Below are 23,641 nucleotides of genomic sequence, written 5' to 3'. Positions count from 1 at the left end.
TAATGTGTTTGGACGGATGTAACAAAAATAGTTACAAGACAGCATACATGTATTAAATAATGAAAAATAAATAAAAAAAAAGCCACAAAATAAATAGTATCAAATGCTTTCAAACTTATAGCACATTTTCCCATCACCGTCGACCTGGAGATGTCGGAATTAACATCATAGCAGACACCTGAGAACTCCGGACATAAACCATGTTGATATCAGAGACTGGACAACAGGAATTTAGTGAATGTTACTTCAATCAATATTCAACGATACTGCGGTGTTTCTAGTTATTATTATCACAAGTTGGTGAAGAAGTTAATTATAAAAAGTGTATCACAATGAGGAATGTTTGTATGGGCAAGATAAGAGCAAAACAATACACCAAAGTCGTGAAAGTTTAATCTCCTTTACATATAAAGAATACAGTGCTAGTGCCACACTGTCTCAAACTAACAACAGCTGAAACATGAAACAAAATTCATTACTGTGAAACTTTTAAAAAGATGTTTGAATATCCTATATTTAATTTTGCATGTGAAATAAATGATATTTAAATGGAAATTGATTTTCTAATTGCACTTGAATCCTTAAAATAAAAATTAGATATAAAGTTTTATAAAAGGAATATATGCAAATGATTGCTAGCTCAAAAGATAAAAAAATGTCTATAGTGTCATATGAATTTTGCTTAAAGACACTGTTAAAATTAACAATCTGATTATTGCAGGTACATACATAACACAGTACGATGTAATCAGACTTGTTACATTTAAAACAGAACACCAGTGACTCCAGGAAGCATTAGTGGGAAATTTCTGTTTACAATGAGTCTGTGTCGAAATGCTTTCTGTATATATATCCTTACATGGCTAGCTTTCTGTGAATTTTTTTCATGTGAAAATCTTTATCTGAATATATATCTAGATATATGAAATATGACCTTATGCCAAGCTCCTGTGTCTATACATTCTGTAAATACATCCCTGTCTTTATAGCTTTCTGTAAATACATCCTTACCCTAATTAGCTTTCTGTTAATACATCCCTATCTGATTAGCTTTCTGTAAATACATCCTTACCCTAATTAGCTTTCTGTTAATACATCCTTACCCTAATTAGCTTTCTGTAAATACATCCTTACCTTAATTAGCTTTCTGTTAATACATCCTTACCCTAATTAGCTTTCTGTTAATACATCCTTACCTTAATTAGCTTTCTGTTAATACATCCCTATCTGAATTAGCTTTCTATGAATACATCACTATGTATTTTTATGAATACATCCTTTAATAAACAGAGACTTTTGTAACGAAATGCTACATACGTCTGATATTCTAAATTATTTTGATATTGAATCACCAATGTCAGCCGTACATCTCAGTACTTATACTACATATAAGGACAGATGGTTATAAAGAATATCACAAAGATTCTAATACAATTTTCTAATAACAACATAACTAAACAAAAACAAACAAGTAAACAAAAAGAAGACATTTAAGCAACAACAATACAACAACACTAGACACAAATAAAATTTGTCGTTTCTTTTGTGGAATTACATCCCCACCAACAAAACTAGGATGTTAAAAACAATTAAAAAGATGTGGGGATTTAATCAAAGTATGACAAAAGGTTTAACAAGGCACTTGTGGTTTAATTATAAAAGCTGTTGGCCATCTCTTTGCCATTTCTCATCAGCAATTAGATACTGTATCAAAGTTAAATATTGACTAGTTGATTATCCTTACTTGCCATGAAGGTACAACCTTAGTATCATAGGGAGTTTTTGTTGTTGATATTCAAGATTACTGTCTACTGATAAAAAATCCTTCATGAAATGTTTGGATTTTTTTTAAGTATCATGACTCAACCTAACTATAGGTAAAAAAACTTCATCTTCTTTTTCATATTTCACCAAAAAAAGCAACAAATTTCACAAAGCTTTGTATAATATTATTTTTTCTTTTAAATCATGTTATTGAAGTAGATATCACCAATAAAATTACTTACATATATATCTATATGAACATCTAAGTATCTATGTTTATGATAATAACTATTTTCTGTATATTTCACTGTTTAACCTATAAAATGGTATATGTGATTATGTCCTATTTTTGTCTACCTATCAATGTGTTCCTGATAAATAACTTTGATTTGAACTTTACAAACTGTCAGAATACAGATGTCACCTCCCATGAGGCTCGAAAGCTTTGGGGCGCATGTTTTGTGTCCGTGAACTACGAGATGGTGTCTGGTACTTGGGAGATCTGCAGACAGGAAAGAGATAAAAAAAATTCAATACTGATTTCACACGAGATGCAACATAAAAGCACATTCTTAATATGATACATTTTTTGTTTATCCACACACATTCCCCAGGCTTATTCCATTCCTGAATAAATTACAACTCATGATTGGTTTTGAATTCTTAAGAAATACTCCTATTTGTCAAAAGCCTAGCAATCGTTTTAACACCGATCACAATAATAAGGTGATGCAATAGGGGGTTATAGTGTTCAACAGGGGAACACACAGAACTACTGTCATAACAGACATAGAGGTAGATATAAATATATGACAGATGAAAGAAGATGTCATATTTGAATATTAAATAAAGACCATGGAAACTGTAAAACTGATATAACGATAAGACTTAAAACATTTATCTTGGTGACAACCTTAATGACTAAATTCATATATACACTATTGTTTAAACCAGGTTACACTTACCGATCCCCTTTATTAGGGGTCTCCGAGATCAGCCTTGCTTTGGCTTTTGGTGTTGATTTTGGGGTAGATGGCTTTGCAAATGAAAATGAGATTTCAGAATCCTCCCTGTAAAGTACATAAAGAAAATCTGGGTATACATTTTATAATCCAATTTTTATCAAAATTTTTATCGTAAAATTTAGTCAAATAAATTTTACTTTAAAATGGCTGTAACTTTCTGTTTCAACTACCTGGAGTTGGAAATGTAACATAGTTTCATAGAGATCAGTCTCCCAGGACTCCAGATATTTGTTTTGGGGTATAAATCATAGAATAATCAAAGCCTAACTTAAAAAAAAAAACAAAAAAAAAATTCTTCATTTAAAATCTAAAAGAAATAGCGATAATAAACCTTCATTGTCAAAATCCAAAGTGGCTGTCAGTCGGCCATTTTTTTCCCAATCAATCTCAAAAGTGTTTTGAAAAGACACCACTTGGAACAGAGGGGACATACTAAATTTGAGGAAGATCCATTTGGTAAGAAATAGCTAATAATAGAAAGAAATGTTAAAGGACAATTTGACCAGTCTGATGATAATGGGCTAACGGACACTAGCCTAGAACAACATACATACTTGATTGGCATAAAGGCATCTCCTTGTGTAGTGTCCACCATACTGATGTTTTGACTGACCTTCTCGTTGTCTCGTGTGGGAACCTCACCCTGGAAAAAACATCATAATAACAGTAATATTCTCTTTAATACACATTTATTGCAATCAAAATTAAAGTCGACACAATTTTTCAAAATATCCAAATTTTTTAACAAATAAAGAAGCTTGCTGCATACATTTACTTCTGTACATTTTTATGAAGAATAAAATTGATTCTCCAAATTCTCTGGTGATACTCTAAGTTCACTGAAGGGGAACTATTCATCCAATTCTATTATACCAGGATAGAAGCAGTAGACAACATACCTCATCATCATACTCCCGTCGAACTGCGTCGCTGAGTTCTTGTTTGAGTGTGGTCACATGACGTTTGTGGGAGTCCACATCCTCTTCAAGAGCCTTTATTTTGGCATATGCTTGCTGCTGAGCATCCACAAATGCACCGACCAGATTCTGTAATAACGTTATAGAAACTGATGTTAAACAAGAGAATATTTTAAATGCTGGCACTCAGTTAAAATAGGTACAACTTTTTCACCGAAATAGGATACCATTTAATCTTCAAGGTAACATGCCAATTCTAATCATCCTGGTAACAGATTTTTCTACAGGTAACACTGTACACAGTAACACCATCCTGATAACAGATTTTTCTATAGGTAACACTCTACACAGTAACACCGTCCTGGTAACAGATTTTTCTATAGGTAACACTGTACACAGTAACACCATCCTGGTAACAGATTTTTCTATAGGTAACACTGTACACAGTAACACCATCCTGGTAACAGATTTTTCTATAGGTAACACTCTACACAGTAACACCGTCCTGGTAACAGATTTTTCTACAGGTAACACTGTACACAGTAAGACCATCCTGGTAACAGATTTTTCTACAGGTAACACTCTACACAGTAACACCGTCCTGGTAACAGATTTTTCTATAGGTAACACTGTACACAGTAACACCGTCCTGGTAACAGATTTTTCTACAGGTAACACTGTACACAGTAACACCATCCTGGTAACAGATTTTTCTATAGGTAACACTGTACACAGTAACACAGTCCTGGTAACAGATTTTTCTACAGGTAACACTGTACACAGTAACACCATCCTGGTAACAGATTTTTCTATAGGTAACACTCTACACAGTAACACCGTCCTGGTAACAGATTTTTCTACAGGTAACACTGTACACAGTAAGACCATCCTGGTAACAGATTTTTCTATAGGTAACACTCTACACAGTAACACCGTCCTGGTAACAGATTTTTCTACAGGTAACACTCTACACAGTAACACCGTCCTGGTAACGGATTTTTCTATAGGTAACACTCTACACAGTAACACCGTCCTGGTAACAGATTTTTCTACAGGTAACACTCTACACAGTAACACCGTCCTGGTAACAGATTTTTCTATAGGTAACACTCTACACAGTAACACCGTCCTGGTAACAGATTTTTCTACAGGTAACACTCTACACAGTAACACCGTCCTGGTAACAGATTTTTCTATAGGTAACACTCTACACAGTAACACCGTCCTGGTAACAGATTTTTCTACAGGTAACACTCTACACAGTAACACAGTCCTGGTAACAGATTTTTCTACAGGTAACAGTATCCAGGTTACATATTATTTGCCAGGTAACATATTATTTTATCAGTCTTCTAATTTTCACCACCTTATATAGTTACTGTATCTGCTGATGTGTAATGTTGGTCTGTAAAGGAGAAAAATACACCAATGTTTACTGAATGTGCACTATATGTTAGCCCTGCACACCCACTGATATGTCCAATATTTCCTCAGTTACTATCTAATAAAAACACTCCAGAAAAATTTCTAATGATGAAATTTGTTAACTGAACAATTCTTTTGCCTAAAAAAAACATATTAATGAAAAAAGCAAGATGAATTTAGGAATTTTAAGTCATAATAACACATTGCTCCATTTTAATGCAGAAATACACCAGGATGCACTGCTAGATTCAACCCGTCCATTTTGAATGTTGTTTGACGCAACATAACACACATAACAAGTATGACTTTGAATTATTCTGTTTGCTATATATGCAAATTTTGTTGATATTTTTTTATATTAGATTAACTGGAGGAAAAGTTAACATTTTGAAAAACATGGCATCCTCTTGAGTCCAGTGGTGAAAATAAGTCAAGTCTGTATTTTAAATTATTAAGTTTTAAAATGAGTGAAAAATACTCTTCAGTATCACATAATCTTATAGGACTTAATTTACCTGACATGTAATTTACCTGACATGTAATTTATCTGATATGTAATTTACCTGACATATCATTTATCTGATATGTAATTTACCTGACAAGTAATTTACCTGACATGTAATTTACCTGACATCTGACATGTAATTTACCTGACACGTAATTTACCGGACATATAATTTACCTAACATGTAATTTACCTGACATGCAATCAGTTCTGGGCCTGCCTTCCCTACATCAGTGGGAATGAAGTCAGCACTGAGTAACATTTTGGAGAGAGAAACATCTCGTCCCTGGAATCGTTTAGAGAGAGATAACTCTTGTTTCGCCTGTCAAAAATAAAACATGCTAATTAGACAAACATGAATATAGGTGACAAGGTCACTGGTGCACTTTCATGTAAATTTGATTACATGTTGTTACCAGTTAACAGAATTTATAAATAAAAAAGGAGATAAATTTCTGTTTTTTTTTAAGAAACATGTATTTCCTATTTCTATCAATCTATTACATTTGGTTGTATACACTCTTCCTCCCTGTTTACGATACAAACAGTTGAACTTCGTACAATACAGAACATTGAACTGATGATGTATAATAATCTCACAGATCACTCCAACAAATTCAACTCAATGAACAGTGTTTGTTTTGTTGTTCTTATTCCTGTTGGACGCAGAGGGCAGCAAATTAAGATGTAGAAGACTAGTTTTTCATTTCTGGCAAAAATATGTCAGAAATAAGAAAAATAAAATTATATAAATTTCCTAATTCAGAAGAAAAAGTTGAACAAGGATGATACAAACGACAGAACAGTCATCTCAAATTTGTAGGAGCTCAGAGTAGTGAAAGAAATTTCATGATAATCTGATAAAAATTAAGTCACTGAAGCCAGGACATCATACATACATGTAGTTTTATTCACTCATGACGAAAGCTTCCAATGGAGATGAAATTAAAAAAAAATTTTTTATCAAGTGAAAAGAAATTCACATAAAAGAAACACTAAGATGAGCTTGTTGTGATTGAATCCTACTCTTACGTATGACTGATTTTGACTTACCTTATCTAATGCAGCTTCTACAGAGCGTATGTACAGCGTTAAAATCTCCTTGTCTCTGCAAATATAAAATCATTCAGACAATTCTGATAAGGGTAAAATTATCTAGTTCACAACTAGTCAGTCCAAATTCTGACGGTCTTCAATTATTTATAGAAATCACAGACTAATATATTTTGGAACATTTTCTTCATGTTTGTAATGCCAATAGAATAGAAGTTCTTATAACACAAGCAGTAGAAGTAGTGTGACGTTTCAATGACCAGTGTGGAGTGTACTATCACTGACATACGTAGTGTAGAAGATGGTACAGAATCTATCAACTTTGTCGGTTATACTATAATCCTATGTACACAAAGGTCGAAAATAGTGTGACCAGATGGTAAACAGGTTATCGACTAACAAAATACACCAGAAGGTAACAATATAATGTAATTGACAGGAGGGGAGGTTGCAGACTCTCGCACATCTATGACCAAGTGTTAAAGAAAATGTCACCCTGTAGTCATTGACATGTCTCACTCAAATCTTCTACTGGTTGTGTTAAAAGAACTTTTTTCACAGACTATAGTTCAACTGTAACAAATATTTTCCTAGGAACTTGTCATCATTCCTGTTAAATCGCGAGAAAAAATACATTTTTTGTGGGGAGGAAGTAAGAGAGGTTGATTACCTTGCAACAGTTCTTAGAGCCCGCTCAGCATCGCTGACATTGGTGCTGAGAGATTTCTTCTCTCCCTCCAGTGTGATCACTTGTCGATTCAGCTGTCGAAGGGTTTGTTCCTTTTTCTTCATCTCAGACTTATGTTCAGCAAGCCCCTGAATGAACAAACATCTCCTTTAGTGCTAATTGCACAACATAATTCCACCTGGCCTATCTGATGTTATTTAACACATCCTCAAGAGTACTACTTTCTTTGATAAACTATGAAGAAATCTTGTCAGGAGCAATCTGATCCATTTCTCATATGGTTGTACAGTGTAGTAATGTGTCTCAAGCAAAGTGTGAACTATAACTCTGACACACTCAAAATCATTCTTTCTAGGAAGCAGATTGTTACAGTATCAGTTATCATTTCAAAGCAGATTTGTACATAATTTCCTTGGAATGATGTCTGACAGACCAGGCCATACCTGTACAGCACTTGTAAGGATCTGTTCCTTCTCCATTCCCTCTGTGGTGTAAAGGTCAAGACGAAGGGTCAGTTCTTCCAGTTGTCTCCCCTGCTCTAACAGCAGCTGCTGAGCTTGTTGTTCTCGTCGTAAGGCATTGTTTAACTCCAGGCAGACACTCTCAAACTTATCCATGGCCACAAATTGAGGGTCCTTACAAACAAACACCAACTTACTATTTACACCTATTATAATCATTATCTGTAAGCTAGGAGCACAAAAAGCACACAATCAGAGACATTTACACGCCAAAACAGGGAGCATAGTAAGATTGAAATACACTCACAATGGCTACTTTTAGAATCTGTTAAACAAAATTTCCCCAATATAATATATCAGGATTCTACTTCTTGCAGTATGGAGTAAAAATTCCTTAAAAATGTTTGATTTTTACAATGCTGTCTTCACTGTGAAAAGTCATAATCACATGTTTAAAATTTTCCAACTGAGATTCCAAATTACAGCAGACATTAAGCAGATCCAGTGGAAGATATCGTACATTTCTGATATAAAACTTTTCATCTGTTTACCTCAGACATCTGGTTTTTCAGTGCTTCATCACGGCTAGCTTCAATGACTTCTTCTTTCAGTCTTTCTACCTCTAAAAGCAGTCCACGGCGTTCTATCTCCACAGCATGTAGGCGTTGTGTGAAGTTCAAAATGTGATTCTGCAAGGCTCCAAGAATGTCCTGCAACATCCAATGGACTCTCTTCTACTTTTTTAATATTTCTTACAATACTGATACTCTTACACTAACATCACCGATGATGACAATTGATCCTTCTCTGACAGTCATAATAATACTTATCCATTATAAACTTACCTGGATTTGTGTTTTATTTTAATGCCCTGTATACCTTTTGGTATCCACACCCAACACACAGCCCCCCATTTATATCATGGATAACATACACATTAATCTTTAAACTAAACATGATATTCTATCTGATAATGAATTTTTTTACCTCTTACCTGTAGTTTTGCTATGTGTCTTACCTGTATTGGTGCTATATGTCTTACCTGTAGTGTTGCTATGTGTCTTACCTGTAGTGTTGCTATGTGCCTTACCTGTAGTTTTGCTATGTGTCTTACCTGTATTGGTGCTATATGTCTTACCTGTAGTGTTGCTATGTGTCTTACCTGTAGTTTTGCTATGTGTCTTACCTGTAGTGTTGCTATGTGTCTTACCTGTTGTATTGCTATGTGCCTTACCTGTACTGTTTCTATGTGTCTTACCTGTAGTGTTGCGATGTGCCTTACCTGTAGTATTGCTATGTGTCTTACCTGTATTGGTGCTATATGTCTTACCTGTAGTATTGCTATGAGCATTACCTGTAATATTGCTATGTGTCTTACCTGTATTGGTGCTATATGTCTTACCTGTAGTGTTGCTATGTGTCTTACCTGTAGTGGTGATAGGTGCTGCCTCTGTTCCAGTGGTTTTCCAACACACACTTTAGACAGACCCCTGCCCATCATTCGCATCAAAGAATTGCGTTCACGAAATGCTGTGTTTTGACTTCCAGTCACCCCTTCAAAATGACGGCCAATTTTGTCAACCAGTTTTGTAAATGTGTTCCTTGCTGCATTTACCAGTGCTCGTGATTCGATGGCTGTGAATGCAATTTGAAGTTCAGTAAAATAATATGTCATTATCTTTGATATGATCACCTGATAAACACAGAACAAATAACTTGCGATGTATCAAACAAAATGATGGTCTCTTTTCAAGTAAAGAATACCTCTAAACCATTCAGAAGTTATTCATAGACTTTAAAGTCTTTAAGAAGCTAGATAATTTTCTGGCTTTCAAAACAATGAGTAAAATAATATTATGAAACTTTTGATCAATGGTAGGCAGAAATACACTGATAATTAATTCAAATTTATGCAGCTAAAGGAATTCCCGAAAAGTAATGGAAGTTTGAACAGTCAATCAAAAACCAATGCGATATTTTTGCCCAGTGTTTTCAGAAACAAATAAAACATCAAGTCAATAGTTCAGTCTTTTGAATTATTTAGTTCACAGAGATGTATATTGTCACAATAGATGTCATAGTATGTACAGTAAATCAACAAAGACCTGGTTTTGAAATGCCCTTACCTCCATCTTTGTTCTTGATATGACCTATGACTTCAATCATTTCTGACATGGAGGAGACAACAGTGTGGAGAAGATCGGGACTGGACACCCATCTCATGATGTCCTGGCGAGACGACAGGTCATCTATTTCCAAATCATCACTCACACCATCTACAGCACACAAGTTGAAAAGTTGAACAATACACTAACCTTAATATCCATCTGACCATTACACAATATTATATCATCATTTCTCTTGTTTCTGGTCTGGAGAGCCCCTCCTTTGTTAATCATTTATCTTTTTCACTGATCTTTACCAATAACATTCAATGCACTGACCATCCATTTGCAATAGCACGGCTGTAATAGCCCACATCATTTACAAGAAGATCAACAGTAAATGTCCCATCCTTCACTATAATATCTTTTACCATTTTGTTTTGTTGGAAATATTGACAAAACTACAAAGCTGTAATACAAATTATCTTAACTCCTGAAAGCTATGCTGGGGCAGTATTTTGTCCTAGTAAAGTACTTGATATTTCTATGGAACCACCAACGGAGATTTCTCTGAAGCTTAGTCAGTCAAGAGTTAGACTGATAAGACAGAAGCCTGATTCCCCATTCCTAAAGCTAGAGAAAAAATAAACCCTGTCACCAGTAGGCTATGAAGAGCTGCTTACCTCTGAAGGATGTGACAGCTGGCCGTGCTCCTCCTGTACACACAGCAATGCCAGTACGGTAGAACACAGAAGTATCATACGTAACAAACATTTTTGTACATGAACGTCCCAGATATCGTAATCTGTTGGCAGCCAGAACAGCTATGGCAGCTTTCCGAAACACTAACAGCGGATGTCTTTTTCTGTGAATCTGAGTTTTACTCTTCGTATCGTTTTCATCCTGCATTTCTGATGCTAATGTGTCAACAAGAAGTTCAATACGTTCACGACACATGTCCCACATACCACACTGTTCTTCCAGTAGATGGCGCTGAGTTGCTAGATGCGTAGCCCGAGAACACATTGGGAACAATGCTCCTGCAAGAAGTCCACATGCGGCTAGCAATGACGCATTCTGTGTCTGAGCTTCCACGACCTGTGCACGAAGGTCTGAACACTCAGTCTCTAATCCCTGTTTTACTGTTCCTGTCATACGAATCTTGTCCCATGCTTGGTCAGCCATTGCTTGGCTTTTCTATAATGAGAAAAAATAAAACTAACATCAGTAACAGCTTTACGACCATTTTCATTCATTCAACAAAACCTTCTTTGAAATTGGTAACTAATCTTCAAAAACAACCACTATAAATTATGATTTGATTTCTTTTTCAAAAGGATCTAACCTTTTTTGTTGGTAAAAATAACAATCACTTATATACATACAAAAGATTCAGGAACAAAGTTCAATTTGGAAATTAAGTTTAAATTTAGGTTGGTGACAAGCTATGCTCCAACATTCACATTACGTCAGGTAACATTTAAAGTAAAATCTAGCATTAAGAAAGCCTTAGTGTACTTCATGATGAAATATTTCTTTTTTCAAGCTGCAAATCAATTTAGCTCCTAACTTTGTAAAGAGCTCTGCATACCTGTAAGTAATACTTTAACACAAGTAGAAGTTCAGACAAAATCTTATATTAATGAAATTAAAAACAGGTAGGGCTCTCTGTATTATTTTAAGATATGACCAGAACAAGTTAGGATAAAAAATAATCTCTATATCAAAACTCTAAGAGCTTTATTCAAACTTTAGCAACAACATGGTTCTCTAAAATATAATGCATATAATGTATTGCAGCAAGGCTGTTGTTCACTTAATTTTTATGCTTGTGCAAAACAGAAGTTCAGCTAATCCTTATGTCTGAACGAGACCAAAATGAAGTAAGTCCATACCTTTGAGGGAGACTGTAGTTCAGTTAGTCCATACCTTTGAGCGAGACTGTAGTTCAGTTAAAAGTTGTGCGTAGTGTGCCTCAATCTCTTCCTTCTGTTTGTGCCAGGACTGCTCGCGCTCCTTTGTGAGTGATGTGAGTTTGTTGAGCTGGTCTTCGTGAGAACGTTGCATCTCTTCCACCAGCTCCTCCTTTGATTTTAATGCTTCCTCTAAATGAGTTGTCTGCAATTAAAAAAGATTTCACTATTTGTCCACTGTCTAAGGTTGTGGGAATTATCAAAGATTTCACTGTTTGTCCACTGTCTAAGGTTGTGACTATTATCAAAGATTTCACTATTTGTCCACTGTGTAAGGTTGTGACTATTATCAAAGATTTCACTATTTGTCCACTGTGTGAGGTTGTGGGAATTATCAAAGATTTCACTATTTGTCCACTGTCTAAGGTTGTGGGAATTATCAAAGATTTCACTACTTGTCCACTGTCTAAGGTTGTGGGAATTATCAAAGATTTCACTATTTGTCCACTGTCTTCGGTTGTGGGAATTATCAAAGATTTCACTATTTGTCCACTGTCTACGGTTGTGGGAATTATCAAAGATTTCACTATTTGTCCACTGTCTGAGGTTGTGGGAATTATCAAAGATTTCACTATTTGTCCACTGTCTGAGGTTGTGGGAATTATCAAAGATTTCACTATTTGTCCACTGGCTAAGGTTGTGGGAATTATCAAAGAATTCACTATTTGTCCACTGGCTAAGGTTGTGGGAATTATCAAAGATTTCACTATTTGTCCACTGTCTAAGGTTTTGGGAATTATCAAAGATTTCACTATTTGTCCACTGGCTAAGATTGTGGGAATTATCAAAGATTTCACTATTTGTCCACTGGCTAAGGTTGTGGGAATCATCAAAGATTTCACTGTTTGTCCACTGTCTAAGGTTGTGGGAATTATCAAAGATTTCACTGCTTGTCCACTGTCTAAGGTTGTGGGAATGATCAAAGATTTCACTGTTTGTCCACTGGCTAAGATTGTGGGAATTATCAAAGATTTCACTATTTGTCCACTGGCTAAGGTTGTGGGAATCATCAAAGATTTCACTGTTTGTCCACTGTCTGAGGTTGTGATTTTTCTATTTGCTATCTTATATTACCATTGAGTATTATTTTTTTGTATTGCTAGATTATTAGTTTTGTCCATTCAACTGATAACAAACTAAACCAAGTTCAACACAATCAATTCCCTTTCACAAAAAGATATTTTTAAAAATACAAAGAAAAATCTTAAAATGTCATTTGTATAAAATTAAATATCAAATCCTTACTTACTGGATCAATCTGGCTTCAAAATTCATCTTAATTATAACATCAAAAGTCATAGTTGTTTTTCAATTTCTGTCTAGTTATCAACCAACTACATAAGCAGATTACCTTCTCCTCTGATCTCTGTACAACAGTCACCAGACTGGACACTTGTTCATACACAAGACTGGTCAGGTCAGCCCAAGAAAACTGGGTAAAGTTGGGCTCCTTCATTGGAATCTTTCCAGCTAACAGACGATGATGCATGCCGTGTAAAAATGCCAATTTTTCCTAAACATACAAAATCATATTTATCTATATCAATAAACTTGTAAATGTCTGTAATGCCATCACTCCCACATATTTAAGTATGGTTGTTTGATGAATTTGCATCAATCAAATATGACCTCTGTAAGTAATTACATACTTTTAATTATGAAAGACAAGCTACTGACCTCATCTTCAGCTTTATGTCGTTTTACCAACTTCATGATCTGGAAATTAAAAAAAAATTACATATATTGATGGGACAACAATTTTTCTTGTCATCAAATAGAACCACATAAAACATAATACACAGAATCTTTCTCTCATTATTTACCTCCTCACCCAGATTTGTCTGGGTACTTAATATTTAAATAGACCTATGGATTCTACCCTCATACATCTACCACCTCAGACAATTCCATCTAGTAGACATCTAGACTGACCTTTGACCTCTCTTCTCTCACTGCCTATAGCTAACACCTCAGAGATCTGTTATCAGAGTGCTATTATTTTTTCTATATTTAGACTGTCCTCTGACCTTCCCCTAACACTTACCTCCTCAGATAATCCATGAATACGTTTCCTATCTTTAGTTTGGTTAGAACTAGTACTCTGTAAATCCATCTTCATTCTGGCCATGTGACTGTCAAGAGCTCCATACTCAGATCTTACGCGATTCAACTCCTTCGCTGTTCGTGTGTAGTTTTTCTGGGCGTCCTTAAATGGAGAAATAGCACCTGAAGATATCTCTGCATATCAAAGTAATCTTGTATACAAACCTCTCTTTTATTCTTCAAATACATACTTCCTGACAAATCTTGAATATGTCTGATTTGATGATTTGCTAGAAGTATACATCCTTGGTTCCTAAATCTTCCATGATAAAGCCATTACATTTACAAAGTACATAGTATTTTATTACACAATGAAAAAGAAAGTTTGTTTTATGTTCTATGCATGTGATGTAATTTTTGCATTATTTTGTGTCTTGATAATGGGGCAGATTGCCTCGAAAATTTGACAATTTACCTGTCTATGTTGTTATAACTTCACTGACCACAAGTATATATAATACATACATAATTAATACTGAATAAAAACTGCCTGGAGATTTCTAAACTTTCTTAATAGACTTCATAATTTAGTTATATTACAACTTACACAGCAACTGAGAGATACCTACTTCTAATGACTTATCCTTGGCCCACATCATCTCTTTGAGTTGGTCAACCTCCCTATTTAAACTGTCTGTCAGCTTCTTCATTCGACCCAGCTGTCAAAACAGATATCATCAATGGTAAGTAGGATTTCACTGAACATGTTCCTTAACATAACATATTTCACATGCTAATCTATATTCGATATTCAACTAAAAATTTACAAGAAATGAAATAAAACCCATTGCACGTCTTTCTGAAAGATTTTGATCACAGTATTTTAATTTTTACCTTCCAAAGTGCATGTTAACATCCTTAAACGTAGCAGTGACTATCAAACTTGATATTTTCAAAATGTGGATAATAGAGGAAATCATCCTATTATTTCACTAATATCCAAAACAGATGAGTAAGTCTTTTTTCATCCCTAAAAGCTAACAATCTAGAGATTCAGAACACACCACCTCACCTCTCCAGACGTGTTATCCAGACGCTTCTTGTATTCAGACAAAGTTTGTCGTAAGGACTCCAGCACTACAGAAGGATTTGGTTGTTTTGAGGAATCTTTCTTTGATTCTGTATTGAAAGAACACAGTGTTTTTATTCTGAAATTGAGTACTGATTTATTATGAAGCAAGTCATCATAATATACATAGTTCTTAGTTACATTACACATCAGTAGGGGCCAACTTTGTCCACTAAATTTTGAAGGGAGCTTGGAAGTGTATTCCACCTGAAATTGTTACTGGTTGTGAAGTAGTAGACGAAGTGTCTAATAACTGCCCTTGGTAGGCTCCACACAGAGGATATTAAGGCATAGTTCTATAGTGTCTATTTACTGCCCTTGGTAAGCTCCACACAGAGGATATTAAGGCATAGTTCTATAGTGTCCATTTACTGCCCTTGGTAGGCTCCACACAGAGGATATTAAGGCGTAATTCTATAGTGTCTATTTACTGCCCTTGGTAGGCTCCACAAAGAGGGTATTAAGGAGTAGTTCTATGGTGTCTATTTACTGCCCTTGGTAGGCTCTACAGAGAAATTATTAAGGAGCAGTTCTATTTATAGTGTCTACTTACTGCCCTTGGTAGGCTCTACAGAGAAATTATTAAGGAGAAGTTCTATTTATAGTATCTACTTACTGCCCTTGGTAGGCTCTACTGAGAAATTATTAAGAAGCAGTTCTAATTCTCTCATGTTTCCACCATATGTCTCCTCTAGGTATATCTGACGTTTCTTGGCCTTAGTTAGCTCATCTTTGAGTTCGGAGAAATTTTTCTGGTGATGCTCCAGCTCCTTGGACAGATTGCCGATCACAGATTTCTTGTCTTCCACTTGAGCTGTCAGCTGCTTTTTGACAGAGCTATATTCTCGTTCCATCCTACAGCACAGAGTTACTTTTAGTTAATACAGTCAAAGGCTTTACAAACTACACTGTTCACTTAAAATCCATTTATCTTAATGCCTGGTCCAAATTAGTATTTCATACAAATAATTACTATTAAGTAGGTTGAAAAACTTCAATTTGACTGAAGTTTTCTATTCTATTCCACTCTTGCCATTCAGGGTAAGGTAAATCAAATAAAGTACACAAACTACATTCATATTCTGAACACAGTGTACATTATAGATCTACAGCACTGTCTACCTAAATGTAATGAACTTTAACCCTTTCACAAAATCTTCCTGAATGCAGTGAACTTTTAATCATTTCAGCCAATCATCATGGATGTAGTGAACTTAAACCTTTCAGGCAATCTTCCTGAATGTAGTAAATTTTAACCGTTTCCGACAATCATCATGGATGTAGTGAACTTTAACCTTTCAGGCAATCTTCCTGAACGTAGTAAATTTTAACCCTTTCAGATAATCTTCCTTGATGTGAAATTTAATCTTTCAGACAATCTTCCTGGATGTAGTAAACTTTAACCTGTTCACACAATCTTCCTGGATGTTGTGAAATTTAACTCTTTTACACAATCTTCCTGAATGCAGTGAACTATAACCCTTTCACACTAAAAGACATATGTTAGAGGTAATCTGATGTTAGCACATTAGGTGCTGGAATTTTTACCCTGTTGTAGGACCTAATAGATCAGTTTCTGCATGACGTTTATATGCAATTGATGTTGATGCACATATTCATCATTGCCCTAATGTAGTAAAAGTTGATCACACACTAAAATTTAATTATACCAAAATAAGTACATGCTAACAGTATCTTCCTAAATGTAGTAAACTTTAACAGCACAATGCTATTTAAAAGTATTATAAATACCAGTACTTTTACTCATCAACAGATTTTCAAAAATCATCTACATAAGAATACTTACTTGTCAAGTTTGTTAGAGAGATCCTTTCCGTTCTTGCGCTCCTCTTCGTAGCTGTGCTCCAGTTCTCGGATCTGTCTAGTGAGGCGATCGATGGCTTTGTTGGCCTCGTTATTGGCCGATTTCTCTACTTCCATTGCACCCTCCAGATCTCGCACCCTCAACTGCATTTAAATAAGAGTTGTTTAATAATAAGAATGTTAAGTTTTGAAATTTGATATTTTCACATAAATTAAAGGGTCTGTTGAGTGAAAAAATTGTCAATTCACCATTTTTATACTTCCTGTGTTTCATTGAATGTAAAATTAAGGAAATTATATCATAAAAAATGTGTTAAACCTGTTTAACTAATCAAAGACAACTGTAAGCTTACCAGATTTTGTTTTAAAAGAAAGCACTCAGTACCACCTCTAAATGCACCCAATCAAATTGACAACATCCTGCGACCTTCAGATATCATTTCAAGTATACATTATAAAGTCTATTATAAAATAAATGCCCATTATTGTGAAAAGTCAATTACCAATTTACCTGTATATCACCATACAACAAAAGTTGATCAATATGTGTTGTATATTATTATGTAGTCCTAATAATGATGAGAACACATCACCTGTACAATCTCAGAGTTGAATTTTGATTCAAGATGTGCAGCTCTCTCTGCCTCTATGCTTTCTTCCATTGTTCTGAGTCGCTGGAGTGCTGTCTGAAGGTAATCAAAAAGTTTGAACTGATTAAATGGTCTTTAAAAGACTACTTTAAAATCTTTATTCTACAAGACTGTAATATTACAAATATGATAACTCAGAAATTTTGGCTAGCAGCTTTTAAATCAATGTAAAATCTTGGTTTTGGATATGTCTATCTTCTCTTTTGGTGAAAAATTTTGGTCTTGAGCTCCAGCATTATTGTACTCTTTCTCTGTCTTACCGATATCTGAATTTAAAAGTTCTTTTTTGGTGTGAATATTTTTGTTGGATGCCTGGCAGAATTCTCGGAATTTCCAACATATTTTTGTTGGATGCCAGGCAGAATTCTCAGAATTTCCAACATATTTTTGTTGGATGCCTGGCAGAATTCTCGGAATATCCAACATATTTCTGTTGGATGCCTGGCAGAATTCTCGGAATATCCAACATATTTCTGTTGGATGCCTGGCAGAATTCTCGGAATTTCCAACATATTTCTGTTGGATGCCTGGCAGAATTCTCAGAATTTCCAACATATTTCTGTTGGATGCCTGGCAGAATTCTCGGAATTTCCAACATATTTTTGTTGGATGCCTGGCAGAATTCTCGGAATTTCCAACATATTTTTGTTGGATGCATGGCAGAATTCTCGGAATTTCCAACATATTTTGTTGGATGCCTGGCAGAATTCTCGGAATTTCCAACATATTTTTGTTGGATACCTGACAGAATTCTCGGAATTTCCAACATATTTTTGTTGGATGCCTGGCAGAATTCTCGGAATTTCCAACATATTTTTGTTGGATGCCTGGCAGAATTCTTGGAATTTCCAACATATCATTCTGATACCTCAAACAGAGCAGTATCCTAAAACAGGACAATGATCCTACCTCCAGATCTTTTTTTAGACGATCCTCTCTTTCCTTGGCATATTCCATTTCTGTCAGAGTTCTCCGTAAATTCTCCAACTGATTCCTTTGTTCATCTGTTCACAATTCAGAACATATTAAAAGTCAGGTACACTAGACCTGCCCTTCTTGACCAGAATGTTTTCGTTAAGTATATTACCTATCTTAAGAACATAACATTTTTATGTTTCAAAAGTTACATTAAGGAAACCCCATATAATGTTGACCAAATGTTTTGTAGATGATGTTTACATTGTAATTAATATAAAACAAGGGTTCAGAGTTCTGATACAATCTCTTGATGGATCTGGTATTGTAGTACAGGACTCCCAACAACAACAACTTTCCCAAAAAGCAGATGTACACATTTATCTTTTCTTACTTTCAAGCTCTTGGTTCTTTTCTTGTAAATCTGACAGGGTACTGCAAAAATAAATGAAAGAAAAATATGGAATCTGGTAAATTTTAGAGGAGATATTTACTTAGGTACAACTTATTTGTTAATGTTTCATTATTTCATTGATAGATTTACATTTTTATTTAACTGGTTATGCTCCCAATATAATTGGGTTACGTAATATGAAAGACAAAATCTTTTTTTCATAACCATCACTTACACATTTAATTGTATTCAGAAACAGATCTTGTCACTACAACAATCAGACTTCAGAATAACTGTACTAACTAATACTAGAGGGATCTTGGCACCCACCATTGTTTGATCTTTATATGCCCTTTGAAAGTTGGATCTTTTCCCTTCTTTCCTCTTCTCTATTTTTACTCTTAATTATAACACATTTGAATATTCCTTTGCAGAAATAAATGATAATCTTTACCTGCCAAATACAAAATGGCCACCTGGAAGTCATTTTGTTTCTTCTGATCAGTCCCAAAAGCAAACAAGCACAAGGAGAGATCAAAGGGAATATACGTATGAAAATTGAGAGATATCCATTCAGTACTTCTTCAGAAATAGCAATAACAATCTTTAATAAGTAAAATCCAAGATGGCCACTTTTCCGCTATTTTGTTTTTCTGATCATTTCCAAAACTATATGGGAACAACTAGAGACCAAGGGGAACCTACATATGAAGTCTGAGAGAGATCAATTCAGCATTTCTAAAGAAATAGTGAAAACAAACTTCAATAAAAAATCCAAAATGGCTGTCTGTCAGCCATTTTGATTTTTTGATCAGTCCCAAAATCAAACAGGCACAACAAGGGACCAAGAGGAACCTATATATGCAATTTGAGAAAGTTCCATCCAAGACTTCTCAAGAAAAAGTAATAACAAAAATTGTTTACGGACGGACGACAGACGGACTGACCATGGACACAGAGCGATCTGAATAGCCCACCATCTGATGATAGTGTGCTAAAAAACAAACTGATCACCACTGATCACCATGCATTACCAGCTGGCTAAAGTGTTCCCCTGAAAGCCTATGTGATGTTTTAGTGCTCAGTTTTTCTTTCAGAATGTGTGTTTGAGGTAATAGGCATTGACAGACTTGATAAAAAGGTAAAGAATGCCAGCACCAGGAGTTTCAATATAAAATGTCTGAATATCTTATCTTTAAAGCTGTTCAATTCCATAGAAATTTCAAATTATCTGACCAAGTGACTGAATATATTTAGTCTTTAATTCCATGGTAAGTATCACATTGAAATTTCTGTTCAATCTGAGTGCTAAAATTAGGAAATGAGGGTAAAAAGTGTGATATTGCAGACAAGAATTATCTGAACTTTAAAAAAAAAAGTTAAAATGAATTGATAAATCAAGCACAATTTAAACATAAGAGTAAGAGAGTGATTCAAATTTCTTCAGAGGTACCAGTGACAATGAATTTATAACACAACTTCCGTACCCTTCTTGCTGTAGCACAATTGCATCTAGCTTATCTCTCTCTGCTCTCAGTATCTCCTGTTCTGTATGGCTCTTGGCTATTTCATGGTCCTGAATCAAAGAACAGAAATCATATTTTTATGTTGCTTAATGAAATTCAAATGGCACATGTGTTAATATCTTTACTAGTGTGTATCAGTCAACTGTAATGCACATCATGTATAATACAAAAACCAATCCAAATAAAATATCACGATACCTGTATCTCTCCTGTCATTATCTTGTTATTAATACAGTTAAACAAATTGCATGATGAATTTTCAAACATATAACATCTTAATTACATGCAAACAATATAGAAAATGAAAGTGTTAGGCCTACTGATTTCTGCAGTTACTAATGAAAATGAAAGGAGTCATGCGATTGGTTGATTTTGGTGCATTAAGCCAATTAGTGTTTTACAAAATCTAATTCAAAAGGAGTCAAAACATCACAGCTGACAAGCCCCAATGGGTTCGTCAGAAGTATCCAGAAATGTAGAGTATCGTACCACTACTGTATCACTCCAGCCCAGTGGTAAGTCATAAAGGAGTAGGACAATCACAGTATTCTGTTGGGGAGATTCTAAATGCAACTCACTCCATTGACTATGCATATTGACTCACATTTTCCTCCTTCTGTCGTTGGATTTTGTTCTCTGCAGCTTCGACTTTCTCCTGAAGATTGTTCCTCTCACTTTCTGTCTTTTTTAGTGTCTCTTCCAGATCAAGGATCTTCTCTGAAAGTTAAATTTTATATAAAGGAGTTGTATGTTAGAACTAACAAAGGTTATTGAAGCCAGTTTATAGTCTGTTCATGCTAACAATATTTTTAAACAACAGTGGAAAATTTTCTGCTAAACTGGATACGTCAATTAGTATCTGGATGACAGATATATAAACAACATCAAGTAAGTGATATTGAATACAAGTGTATCTATCATGATTAATATCTATCAAATGAACACAAAGATAATTACATAAAATAAGTCAGGTTTGTAAGATCTATCGTTATATAAATGAGTTACAGTGTAAATATACTCAATAGGACATCTAGAATCTGATTGCATGACATTGTAGTTTAAAAATCTATTTGTAGGACATCATGGTTTAAGAATCTGATTGTATGCCTCTAAGACAGACTCAGGGTTAAATTAGCCAAGAATGTCTGTCTTTTTACTTAGTTCAAATAAACGTTATTCGCTATTTGGAAAATATCACAAAAAATTTCTATTTTGACAAACAACAAGAAAATTCTAATCCTCAATTGTCCCTAACACAAGTATTCAATGTCTGAAGTGACTGGAGGTCTTCGTATAAAAGTGAGTTTGTTTACAATTCTCCTTTCAGGTTCATTTACTGATACATAAATCTAATCATCCCTACTTTCTAACTGTCCTCTAGCATCTTTGAGTGTGGCATCTTTTTCAAGTGTTGCATGTTTTTGTTGTGTAACCTCACGACGTGTCTTTGTCAATTCAAATTCCAAGTTCTGTCGCATAGCTTCTCCTTTCTCAATCTGGGCACGAAATTTAACCAGTTGGCCCTCCAAGTCAGCAATCTGAAAAAAAAATGAAATGAATGACTATTATGTTTATGAAATGAGGTAAGAAAAATCACTCAACTAAGTTTGTCTTGGATGTCAATATTGACCTGTTACGATAATTACCTACAATAATCAAGAAAATGATATAAAGTTTCTTCATTCCTGACATCAGCATAAAGTTTGTGGTCATGATTTGTTCAGAAATAAATGGATAGATAACAGAATTGGGACACAACAAAGGTAAAAATACAATATATATTCCCCACCTCCCAATATCAAATAGCAAAAGCATAAAAAGTTGGAAACAGCATGTTTATATATGACTTAACTGCCTTAAGACAAAATAAACTGATTCATCGGATACATTCAGAAAGAAATCTTAACACAAAATGAAATATACGGAAAGCTTTGCATGGAAATCCTTATTAGAGGACAAATATCTTTTCAAATTCATCTGTGTGAGTTTATAAATACCTCAGCATTGTTCTTGCTGGCTGCTTGTAAACGTTCTTTCTCAACAGCATTCAAACGACGTCTCACTTGTCCCACTGTTTCTGAAAAATGAAATGAAAGTTTGTGTAATGCACATGTGCATTTACTCATACATATGTATTGGTAGTTCCATATCATCCAACAACACTGATACTAACTTTCCAAGATATAACTTTGATAAATTGACTTTAAATATCAGTCCCAGTGATATGATTCTCATTTACATATACTTGAATAATCATTAACAAAAATCGTTTCAATGTATGTTAAATCATTTTCATGATATGCTTACAATCTTGGTATCTATTACATACTTATCAGTGTTTTACGGTAAATGAGAGTACATTGCATCAAATGATGAGTAAGAACTCTCTCACTAATAAATCATCAAACCACAGAAATTTGACTGACCCTGCTCAGCATGCACATCTAGCTGAAGTTGTTTGATTTGGGACCGCAATTGATTATTTTCTATGCGATATTTCTCTTCCTGCATCGGAGTTGTAAACATTTTCCAGCTTTGTCCATCTCCACCAAAGTAATTGTCATCGCCTTTCTGCAAACAGAATGACAAATATAAGACCACTTTGTAAACCCTTAGACTCTCTTTCACTATATCTGTTTATAATGTCAGTTTTTGTTTATTATTGTTTTATTGAGGACAGGTCATTCCTAAACGTTGTACAGGTGTACTGTGAATTTCAATCAGGTTATTCTATTGCACAAATACCTTTCTTTTACTCATAATTATAATCTAAAGGAAATGTTATCATAGTTCATGATATCCAAATTGTTTACTTAGCAAACATATCTGTAAGATTGAAGTTTTAGAAAGATTATCCACTGCACTTTCTAGTACATGTATACATAGTAATATACATAAAGATTACTTACTTTGGGTGTTTGTAACATTTGTTCTTCTTGATTTGAGTCTTGGGAGTTGCCTTTTTCAGTTTCCATGGTAACAGCACTTTGTAATTAATTCCTAAAATAATCATTGATCATTATCAAAACATATCACAACTAAATATGTCCATGCTTTAAACAGGTGTCAACTAAATGCACTAATTAGAAACTTTATCTGTGGTGCGTGGCTTAATTAGTTCTTTTACCATTAAAAAATTCATCATTATCTACGCAAAGAAAAATTTCAGACCTTCTGATCAGGGATAAATCTAGACAAAATTTACTACCCCAAAAAGGGTAGTTTTCCCCAAGCAGTAGTTTTC

The 23,641-nt window shown here is 34.5% G+C and overlaps 1 protein-coding gene across 1 annotated transcript; it reads right to left on the bottom strand.

Annotated features, from left to right (window-relative positions):
• Window positions 1–2,184: 2,184 nt before the first annotated feature.
• On the bottom strand, window positions 2,185–23,372 carry LOC132559492 (coiled-coil domain-containing protein 171-like). The gene is made up of 29 exons (XM_060224119.1): window positions 23,307–23,372; window positions 22,824–22,968; window positions 22,395–22,474; window positions 21,761–21,935; window positions 21,002–21,114; window positions 20,359–20,447; window positions 18,872–18,912; window positions 18,472–18,566; window positions 17,506–17,598; window positions 16,896–17,056; window positions 15,705–15,943; window positions 15,032–15,138; window positions 14,589–14,678; window positions 13,961–14,122; window positions 13,594–13,632; window positions 13,268–13,429; window positions 11,873–12,061; window positions 10,627–11,140; window positions 9,965–10,114; window positions 9,265–9,473; window positions 8,390–8,548; window positions 7,821–8,012; window positions 7,360–7,505; window positions 6,690–6,744; window positions 5,830–5,958; window positions 3,689–3,835; window positions 3,344–3,432; window positions 2,730–2,834; window positions 2,185–2,266 (listed from the first exon to the last, which is right to left on the bottom strand). The coding sequence occupies exons 1-29, from the start codon at window positions 23,370–23,372 to the stop codon at window positions 2,185–2,187; spliced, it is 4,023 nt and encodes a 1,340-aa protein (XP_060080102.1).
• Between the last annotated feature and the right edge of the window lie 269 nt (window positions 23,373–23,641).

Source organism: Ylistrum balloti, unplaced genomic scaffold (genome assembly GCF_031769215.1).
Source record: "Ylistrum balloti isolate Yb309-2 unplaced genomic scaffold, AGI_CSIRO_Ybal_v1 Utg370924, whole genome shotgun sequence".
Classification (NCBI taxonomy): Eukaryota; Metazoa; Mollusca; class Bivalvia; order Pectinida; family Pectinidae; genus Ylistrum; species Ylistrum balloti.
The sequence above is the reverse complement of the archived record's forward strand: the minus strand, read 5'-3'. Positions and strand labels throughout refer to the sequence as shown.